The 11,146-nt window shown below is 43.4% G+C and overlaps 1 protein-coding gene across 1 annotated transcript in view; it reads right to left on the bottom strand.

Moving 5' to 3' along the window:
• Positions 1-222: 222 nt before the first annotated feature.
• Positions 223-11,146, bottom strand: part of RASA2 (RAS p21 protein activator 2) — a 223,099-nt gene continuing 212,175 nt past the window's right edge. Inside the window, exon 24 of the mRNA XM_029615728.1 lies at positions 223-10,046. Coding sequence (XP_029471588.1) covers positions 10,016-10,046 — 31 coding nt within the window. The 3' untranslated portion in view covers positions 223-10,015. The remainder of the gene's footprint in view (positions 10,047-11,146) is intronic.

The raw sequence follows: 11,146 nt of genomic DNA, 5'->3' as shown, positions 1-11,146 counted from the left end.
TCAATTTGGAATATCACATCGGTTTACATTGTAACTGTATTCAAGAAGGGGCTTCCTGTTTTACATTATAACATCAATATATTTTTATTTATTTAGAATTTTTATATACCGGCAATCATGAAAACATATCTTGCTGGTTTACATAAAACAGGGGTGCATTATATACATAAAAACTAGAACTGTGGTGACCGAAGGTACAGTTACATTTAACAAGGGTAGCCGAACTTGGAGAGGAAGAAATAGGAGAGAATAGAAATAGTTAAACAATATAGTCTTATTTAACATTGTAAATAGTTCTTATTTAACATTGTAACATTCATTCACTCACCTTGGTGAGAGTGCGGTCTTGGAAAAAAGCTGGGCAGGACACGAGATTGATTGAGATGGAACTCAGTGACCACCTTTGGTAGGAACTTAAGGTGGTTTTGCACACGCATCCTATGAAAAAATTTTGTATAAGTGGGTATGACACCAAAGCCTGAAGTTTGCTGACCCTGCACGCTGAGGTGACCGCAACTAGGAAGATGACCTTCTAGGATAGGTATTTCAGGTCACAAGATCTCAGGGGCTCAAATGGTGCCCTCAGACGGGTCAAGACCACACTGAGGTCCCATGATAGCACTGGGGGTCGAATTGGAGGCTTCAGCTTAAGTAAGCCCTGCATGAAATGCCCCACGAGAGGATGGGTTGAGATGGGCGAGCCATCCACCCCCCCCCCCCCCCGGTGATTTGCTCCAATGGCTCAGAGGTGAACTCTCATGGAGGTGGTCTTCCAGCCAGCCTCGGACGGGTGCAACAGGTAACTCCAGAAGTCTTGGGGTGGAGCAGGAGAACAGATCCAAACCATTTCTCTTGCACCAGACCGAGAACCTCTTCCACTTGAGATTGTAAGACTTCCTAGTCGAAGGCTTCCTGGACTCCACCAGGATCCGAGACATGCTCTCCGAGAGGTCCAGGATTTGCAGGGTCATCTAGTCAAAATCCATGCTGTGAGGGACAAGGCCTGGAGGTTGGGATGGTGCAGCCTGCCCTCATCCTGCATGTTCAGGTCCAGAGAGGTTCCCAGATGGATCAGAGCCCGTGAGGATAAATCCTGCAGAAGCAGGAACCAGATCTGCTGTGGCCAATAAGTCGTGATCAGGATCATGGTCCCTCGGTTCTGCTGAAGTTCAAGGAGAGTCCTTGACACTAATGGAAGCAGAGGATATGCATATAGGAGGCTGGTGCCCCAATGATGAGTGAAGACATCTGAAACTGGTTGTCCATCCATCCATCCTGACTAGGGAGCAGAACCGATCCACTTTCTTGTTGCATGGGGAAGCAAACAGATCTATGTCTGGGGTCTCCCAAAGGCAGAAGATCCGATCCATCACCTCCTGTTTCAGGAACCATTCGTGAGGGCGGAAGGCCTGACTCAAAGCATCCGCAGTTACATTTTTGGCCCCTGGCAGGTATATGGCTCGCAGGAGAATGCCCTGTGAGAGAACCCAGGACCAGATTTGTACTGCCTCTTGACAGGAGGAGGAACAAACTCATTCCCCCCTGCTTGTTCAGGTACCACATCGCCACTTGGTTGTCGGTTTGCACCAGAACTACCTTGTTGGCCAAGTGATTCTGAAATGCCCATAGAGCGTACCAGATCACCTGGAGCTCAAGGAAGTTGATCTGAAGACGCTGCTCCTGTGAGGACCATTGACCCTGGTGCTAAAGCCTGCAACGTGGGCTCCCCAACCCATGTGGGATGTATCTGGAGTGAGAACAACTTGAGGCAGAGAAACCTGGAAAGGCATTCTCACTTCTAGGTTAGAAAGGTCTCCCACCACAAGAGGGATTGCCGAAGTAGCGTGGTTACTATGATGCAAGCTCAAAGGTACTGGGTGGCCAGACATCACTGAGAGCGTAATGTCCACTCCGCTCTGCCCATGTGTAGTCGGGCAAAAGGTGTTACATGCACCGAGGCTACTATGTGCCCCAAGAGACACAGGATCTGGTGCGCTGAGGCCTGGTGGATGTGAGAAATCAATTCTGCCAGGGACACCAGAGTTAGTGCTCAGTCCTGGGGCAAAAAAGCCTTCCCCTGGACTGTATCGAACCTGGCCCCAAAAGTCCAGCTTAGCGATGGAACCAGCTGGGACTTCAGGTAGTTGATTAGAAACCCCAAGGCCTCCAGGATCCGGATGGTGGAGTGGAGCAAATGTAACACTCCTTGCCTGGTGTTGCTCTTGATGAGCCAATTGTCTAGATAGGGGAAGACATGCACCCGGTGTCTCCTTAGATAAGCTCCCACTACCGCCAGGCATTTTGTGAAGATGTGGGGTGTGGATGCGAGGCCGAAAGGCAGCACCCGATATTGATAGTGTTCCTCCCCCACCAGAAAACGGAGGTTATTTCCGATGACAGGGAGAAATTGCAATATGAGCATAATCATCTTTGAGATCGAAGGTGCAAAGCCAGTCCCCAGTCCTTAGGAGAGGAATTAGGGCACCCAACGAGACCATTTTGAATTTTTCTCTTACGAGAAACCTGTTCAAAGCCCTTAGATCTAAGATAGGGCGAAGGCCTCCAGTTTTCTTGGGAATCAGGAAATACCTGGAGTCGAACCTGTCACCCCACTGATTTGGCGAAACAGGCTCGACTGTTTGAGCTATTAAGAGGGCGGAGAGCTCTAGTCAAAGTATTTGCTGGTTCACTGCAGACCTCCATAAGGGGCACTGAGGAGACTGTGTAGGGGCCTATTGGACGTTCAATCTGTACCCCTGCCGAATGATGGATAGGACCCATTGATCCGAGGTGACTGAGAGCCATCGGACGGCAAAGGTTTGTAGATGGCCCCCCACTGGGGGGTCGTTCCTTGGGTGTAGGGATGGCTGGCTTAAATTCCCTCGCTGCCGTGGCGGTGCTCTGCTGCAGGGCTGGGTGCGCTTGAGGGGTGCATGGCTGGCTTACTCTTGACCTAGCTGGTGCCCACTGGGGTTTCGCCCTAGTAGCCAGCAGATAATACTTCCGCAGCCTGTAAAAGGGGTGTCTAGGTTTGCAATGTTTTTGTGCCAGAGGACTGAGGGTCCAAGGTGCTGGCAGACTGCTGCTGGAGGGTTTCGTGGCAGTCCTTCAGCTACGCTACCGCTTCTTTGATCTTATATCCAAAGAGATTCTCCCCGGTACAGGGCAGGTACTTCAGGCCGGAGGTCCAAGGCCTGAAGCCAGGCAATGCGTCAAGCTCCAATGCCTGCTGCTGCCACTCTTGCTGCTGATCAAACACATCATAAGCTGAGCAGACCTCGTGTTTGTCACACTCCAGGCCTTGTTGGACCATCGTCAGGAAATCTTCCTGAAATTGCTGTGGAAGGCACTCCACCAGATCCTGAACTTGTTTCCAGTATTGGCTCATACAGAGCTGATCTGCAATGATACTTAAGGAACCACCAGTGTATAATCACGTGAAAAAGGGGAAATGGCTGGTGTATGTTAATGTTTATAATGACCGCAATGGAACAAAATTTTATATATAAAGGAAAAGACCTCAGCACTGGTATTTTTCTGAATAAATTTGTCAGAGTATAAACCAGTCGTTGCAATCATAGGTCAAAAAACCTCTAGTAATTCATCTTTTATTGGAAATATATTTTTTCTTTTTTGTATTTTTTGTTTAATAACTTTGAATTTAAAAATATTAGACATTTATGAATGTCAACACTTGCTCCAAAAGTTCTAATTTCTTATTGGAAATATTGTTAGCAAAATTTTTAAATTGGCATAAGAGTAAACTGATTCAAAATCAAGCCGATACCATTCTGTCTATGGACCATTATTGCAGTCTCTAATACATTGCCCGATCGACAATTCAATTCAAGTTGCAATCTCTTTGGCGCTTTAAAAATTCAAGACGCATTCTTAGTGGCACTGGATACGTTGCCTGACAACAATTTTGGTTACAGTCTCTTTGGCACTTGAAAAAGCTGCCATGGAAACAGTTCAAGACACAATTTTAGTGGCACTGAGTAAATTGCCTGAAAGCATAGATTTTACTTATCTTGAGAAGCTGTTTGTCTTGTATACACTGAAAGACGCTAGAAATGCCAATGTACGTTTCGCAAAAATGCTGCGTCAGGGCAGTGTTGCATCTAGACAAATTATCTTTAACAAGAAACATTGTATTTAAAGTCTGGAATTGTATAGTTCATTTTTATCAGTATATAAATGATTATTCAATTTACAATTTCTGTCTCAGTCAAACTTTAAATCATCAGGCTTCAAATCAATAGCAAGATACGTGCATGTTGACCAACTGTTTTTATAGGCTACTCACAAGAGACATAATGACATCATAACATCTTTCAGGTGTATTGATTAATGATTCTACAATTCCTGTGTTCAATAGGTTATAGACTAGACCAATCTATCCTACTATTCAATCCTAAAGGTTCCTCACTCTGCATTCTGAAAATCCATTGCTGTTCTTTTCGATACAAGTGCCGTGCCCGATCTCCTCCTCTTATATGTGGTTTTGCTGTATCAATAACAAACCACTTGAGTTGTTCAAAGACATGGTTCAATTGAGCACAGTGAGCAACAAGTGGTGATTTTCTTTATTATTTTTAATGCAGCTTCTGTGCTCACAGATGTGCTGTCTAAAGGATCTTGTGGTTTGACCCACATAGTAGCAGGAGCAAGGGCAAACGATAATATAAACCACATAAGTCGATGCCCAAGTGTGGAAATTCTTAATTGTAAATTTTTGTTTTGTAATTGTATTTATAAATTCCTTTATTTGCAAGGTTTGAGAGCAAATAGAACAATGTCCGCATTTATAACGACTAGAGCATTTTATTCCTTCTACTGGTCTGATGTTTCTCTTCTTCTGGTAAAAATGCTGGACACAAGATTTCTTTTAAGATTTTGGTTACGTGAAAAGGCTATTCTAAAATCCAAATCCTGGAAACCTTTGATGTTTTGAATGATGGACCAATGGGAACGGATACTTTTAATGATCTGCCTGCTTAATGGAGAATATCGTATAACACATGTAGCTAAAGTGTTTTCTTGTTCTATACTTCTGTTCTTGGCATGTAATAAATCTTCTCTGTCACTGTATAAAGCCCTCTTATATCCAGTCTTGATGCTTTTACTTGGATAGCCTCTGGCTTTAAACTGATACATCAATTCTAAAGATTTTTCTTTAAAGATATTTTTGTCTGTACAGTTTCTTCTGTACCTGAAGAATTGTGATACCGGAAGACTGTTTTTTAAGGGCAATGGATGAGAGCTTGAATAGTGTAGATAGGTGTTTCTATCAGTAGATTTCTTGAAAACACTCGTGGAAATGCCATCCTCCGGGGTTTTGCAGATTACGAGGTCCAAAAAGGATATGTTGTTGTAACTCTTATTCAATGTGAATTGGATGTTCTCATCGCAGCTGTTGATCCATGTATGGAATGAATGTAAATCTTCTATGGTGCCATCCCAGATTATGAATATGTCATCAATGTAACGTCCATAAAATGTCAAACATTCTAAGAATGGTGAGTTGTCAATCCATTGGGTTTCAAAATCCATCATATATAGATTTGCAATGCTGGGCGCCATAGTGGCCCCCCATTGCGGTTCCAGATATTTGTTGGAAATATATATTCTGAAAAATGAAGAAGTTTTTCTTCAATGCCAATTCTGCCAATTTGAAAATGAATTGTGTAGGAACCTTATGGGGACGTTCTCTGCTCTGTAAAAATTGTAACAGAACTTGTAAAGCATGGGCTTGTGGTATCAAAGTGTATAAGGATTTGATGTCCATGGTGACGAACCAAAACTCATTAAAGTTTAAATCCAAGGTTTCTAACATGCACAAAAAATGAGACGTATCTCGAATGTGATATTTACCTTGTTGTACATGTTCTCTTAAATGACAGTCCACGTATTGAGAAAGTGGTTCTAATAAAGAATCATTGGAAGAAATGATGGGTCTTCCCGGTGGATTATGTAATCCTTTGTGCACTTTAGGTAAAGTGTAAATGGTGGGAGTTCTAGGGAACTTCGGATTTAAAAATTGGTGTTCTATGTTTGTAAGATATCCTTCCTCCTTAGCACCATCTGTAATTGTCTTAATCCTTTTTTGTAACAATTTGGTAGGATTATTCTCTAACTTACAGTACGTGGTCATGTTATTTAGTTGTCTCTGAATCTCTGCAACATAATCGGTCTTATTCATGATCACTACCGATCCTCCTTTGTCGGCCGGTTTGATTACCAATGATTTGTCTCTTGAGAGAGTCGACAGGATTTTTCTCGAGGTCTGATTCAGGTTGTTGTGATATTTAGGATCCTTCTCAAGATTTTCCACTTCTTTTATTATGACACGTTGAAAGGTTTCTATCAAAGGATGTACCGGACCTGGAGGAATCCATGTAGAGCGGCATTTGACCAACGAAGTATCTCTTGAATTCGACGGAGAATTATGAAAATGCAGATTCCACCACTACCGATTAGTGTGGAAGCTGGCGGTGTTCAGATCCTGTGGTGAATTGCACCAGCATCAGTCTTCTGGTTTACTGGTGGGATAGAAATGGGGTGCTCCCATAGCCGGACGACCAGATCTTTAAAGATGTCTTGGACTGGTACTGCGACCACCTCTTTTGGAGCATCCACAAATTGCAGGACTTCCAGCATCTTATGCCTGGAATTCTGCTTGGTCAGGAGCTGAAAAGGCACCAATTCTGCCATGGCTCTCACGAACACGGCAAAAGTTAAGTCTTCCGGTGGAGATTTACGCCTTTCCTCAGGAGGAGATGGCTTGAAGGGCAAGTCCTTCTGTCAAGGTCGGGGATGCCTCACTCTCCCAAGGATCATATGGGGCTTCCTGCACACTCTGTGTGCCTGGGGACACCTGAGGTGGAGCCCACAATGAGCTCTTATGCCAAGGTCCTGATGGTCTTGGTGGCACCAAAGCACCTGTGCGGGCACCGAAGGCACCGCTGGAGCCTGAGGGTGCACTGGCACCAAAGGCCCTGTGGGCACCAGAAGCACCGAGAGAATCAGCGGCTCCGACAGTATTGGGGTGTCGTGCGCAAAAGTGGTGCCAATGACCCCAAAGGCCTATCCTCATTGGAGGAATCACTCACAGGGATCGCTACCGGTGGAGGCCACATCGATGCCCCTGCATTGAGGGAGCCCAGGGCATTGGGGCGACAGCAAAACACCGAGCAGGAGGTCCAGCCGGTCCAACAAAGGTGCAAGCACTGATGGAGTGGACTCTGTTGGTGGCCAGCCACACACATCTCTCCAACTTCTCCTCGAATGCTGACGAGGACATGACAGCTTGAGGAGGAAGAGACGGTGAAACCAGATCCTCCCTGGAAGCACAAGGGGGATCTGTGCCTTCCATCAGAATTGGTGGGAATCGCCATGGCCCCTCGGGTTCCTCGGAAGGTAAAGCTTCTTCAACCTGGGACTACTTCAGGGGCAGCATGGTCAGGGCCGGTGCCCTCCCATGGTCGGACGTAAGTGATGACGAGGATCGATGGTGATGTTTTCTCAATTTCCCTGAATGCTTGGCCTGATCTTTCCCCAGAGCTGAGGGAGATGGCAAGGATCCAGACCTGGAATGAGAAGAAATAGACATTGGACAGTCCCCCACATCCAGTTCCAGCTAGATGTCTGGTAGCAGAGGAGATACCAAAAGGGTTGGGGTTGCTAAAACCTCCTGACCCTTTGGTATCTATGCCCCCGATGCTGAAGTCGAGGGTTCCAACAGCTTTTCCATTTTATCGAGGCACACATGATAGCCCTTAGGAGTCATTTGGGCACCAAACTCACAGCCCCAGACATCAAGCGATGCCCCTAGGCACAATGGCAGAACTCATGGGGTTCTGTGATAGACACAGTCCTGGGGCAATGGGGGCAACAGTGGAAGCTGGATGACGCCATGGGAAAAAGAACATGGTGCGCTGTTTATATCTAGCGGCGACCGGGAAGCAGCGCCGTCAGTAATCGACCACAAATAACAAATGACTTACCGCAGCACCTGATAACTAAACCCAAATTGCAGGGGGACCCTATAGGTCTTGGGAAGGGAAGAAAAGGTTTCCACACAAAAGAGTATGAGCTTCATGGTCGCAAGGCTTCAGTATTGGGGAAAAAGAGAGACTGAAGAGGGACCCTGCGAGGATGTGTGGATAGTGGCATGCTGGGCATACTCAGTGGGTCTGTCAAAGTTCTAGAAACTTTGACAAAACTTTTCCATGCCTGGCTCCATCTGATGATGTCACTCGTGTGAGGACTACCATCATGCTTGTCCTAGGAGAACAAAATGTCCAAACTGGAGGGTTTTTCCCCTCTCTTCTCACTGCAGCAATCTTGCTTTATTAACGAACTGGGAAGGACAGAGCCATACCAGAGGCAAAACTGGGTTTAGATTAGTTGAAAAGATGTACACCCTTGTGTCATATTATGCAAGAAAAACACAAAGTCCTCACTCATAGCTGATAGTTGTCCTAAGCTGCAAACCAATTATCGTGACGTTTTCATGTTTCATTTGAAGACATTTTTACAAAATGGTGCTAGTTGAGCTGCCCTTTAAAAGAAGACTGATTATACAGCAGAATTAAAATCATAGCATTTTGCAAATAAAAGTTAACTTTCCAACAGATGCTACAAATCTCCATCTTTACTGAATATTTTCATTTTTTTTTTATAGTTAAGATTTAAAGATGCTTTAAATCCATCAATTAAAATATCTGACACAGGGAAACTGTATTGGCAAGGAATGATTATATGTACACTCCAGCAAGCGAAGCGTGTTCTGTTCCAGACAGTACCATAATATTTAACACTGATAATGCAAAATGTAGCCTTTTGATTTACAAACAGCTAGCTTGTCCTGTTCCGCCCCAGAGAGTTTCCAATTCAGTCTAGATTCTCAGGCGAAGTGAATATTATAAACATTATACAACCAATGCAGGACTCCTAAATTTCAATCAAAACATAGCATCAGACAGATATTTATTTACCAAAGAACTTCTTAAAATATAACTATCGATCATGGAACTGATCATAAAAAAGAAGAAAACTAGATACCAGGTATCTGAAAATATAACCTGGGGACAGCCCAGATTACTAAAGTGCTCCTTCTGCTCCTTCTGAATCTGATACACTTTTGTAATGAAGGTAAACCAAACCCAAATTTTATGCTTTAACTTATACTCCAGCTAAAAATTAGAAAGATGGAAACTTGAGTGACTATCTGACCACTTTCTAGACATTTTCTTCTTATTTGGCTGGAAGAAAACTTTTGTTCTTAAAATACAATAAACATGAACCTGTACATTCTAAAAAAAAAAAAAACCAACAAAAAACCACAGTAATAAATTCGTACCTGATAATTTAAAATAAAAAAAACAAAATGTAAACAAGATATACAATATAAGAGCATACTGTAGATTCCCTGATTTGTACTACTTCAGTCATTTTTAATTAAATAAAAAATTAAACTGGCATAGGTGCAGGCTGCAGAGTTTTACATGACGGCACGCTGGTTTTCTGCTGCAGGCATGCTGGGAACATCAGTGATTCCTGCACTTTGGACAGAAGATGACGATCTCCCAGTGCTGGATCTGCAGACATCTGTGCCAAAAAATGGACTGTGCAGCCAGTGGCCCATATTAAAAAAAAGGATAATCTGACAAAATCATTGTCTTGGTGGTTCCTAAAACTGGATTAAGAAGATTTGCCTTAGAAATCTTATTCCTATGCAAAGGGCTCTCAATTTATAACAATAAGGGTGAAACACACATGTCTGTGCCTCATGAGAGAAAGTGAGGCTTCTGGATCTTCATTAATTCATCATTTTTCGACAGAACCTTTGCGAGAGCACAGCCCCAGGAAGTCCTTTCTCCAACATTAAATATATTCCTAACAGTCACTAACTACTGTTCATTGTTTAGTATTTTTGGACAGTGTTTGTGGCTAAAAAAATAAAGATAACCAGTCTGTCCAGTTTCTTCAGAATATGGCCAGTTTGTTCCTGTTAGGATCCTTTTCCAACAATTGGATTTTCCCTGGAAAATAAATGTTACAATTAAAGATGAACCAGAAATCAATTCGTTTTTTTATACAGATTAAAAAAAAACAAACACTCAGAGGTGGTTTTATTTACCCTTTTTAGAAAGGCTGTTTCAAGGTTTGAAATCAAAGATGGAACTTTCATTTATATTAGAAAATAAAAATGTGATGGCAGAAAAAGACCGTCTGGCCTATCTAGTCTGCCCAGCTGCACAACTAATTCATCCATATTATTCTCAACCTTTCTGAGCTTAGCTTCTGATGCCTCTTTAAATAAGAGCAGTTTATCATTCAGTTTAGGTTTTCTAATATTTCAAATTACTAAAAGTAAACTTTTGAAACTCTGGCAGAGTCCAGCATAAGATCCCTGTGAGTCTGACAGGTGGCAGTTCTCAGCTCAGAGAGCTGTATGGCAGGTGCTAGAAGCAGGTAGGAAACCCATCAGGCTTGTAAGACAGCTTCAGACTCGAGCAAAGGAAAAGATTTATTCCCCCCCAGCTAAGCTAGAAACTATTCTCATATAAAGAAGTCAAAACCTGAAATTAAAAGCACTTGAAAATGACAGCACAACAGGAAGCCCTGTTTACCAGACAGCTTTTCCATTAACGCACAACGAGGATAATTCCGCACGGGTAGATTTATTTAGCAATGCTTTGAACGGCACTGAGAAATGATCTTCTGTATGCTCTTCACGTCTGAAGGGGGGGGCATCTACATGGGCTTGAAAGCTCATGCACTACATCATCTTTGAATAATTCTTAACGCTGGTTCAAATAAAGGTGCCATAACCTGCACAGAAGTCATCCTTCTAAGGCCACAACCATGTGACAGGAGAAAACAGATGTTAAAGATATGCATGCATGAGGGGATTACACTATATTTCATGTATGCTAGCAGAAAGGGACTGTGTCAAGATAGTCTCTCTCTGGGGTGTATGCACTAAAAGCATGCTACTTTTGTAGCTTACCATGGGTAACTGCCAAAAATAAGATGTGCTGTAAACTGGGCTTTATTACATGATGTATTCGAATTCGCAGAGCATGGGCGAGTTAAAAGGCACGGCTAAAGGAAGCACAATCCTTTTAGTATGGCCATG

Source organism: Rhinatrema bivittatum, chromosome 9, assembly GCF_901001135.1.
Source record: "Rhinatrema bivittatum chromosome 9, aRhiBiv1.1, whole genome shotgun sequence".
In the NCBI taxonomy this organism is placed as follows: Eukaryota; Metazoa; Chordata; class Amphibia; order Gymnophiona; family Rhinatrematidae; genus Rhinatrema; species Rhinatrema bivittatum.
The sequence above is the reverse complement of the archived record's forward strand: the minus strand, read 5'-3'. Positions and strand labels throughout refer to the sequence as shown.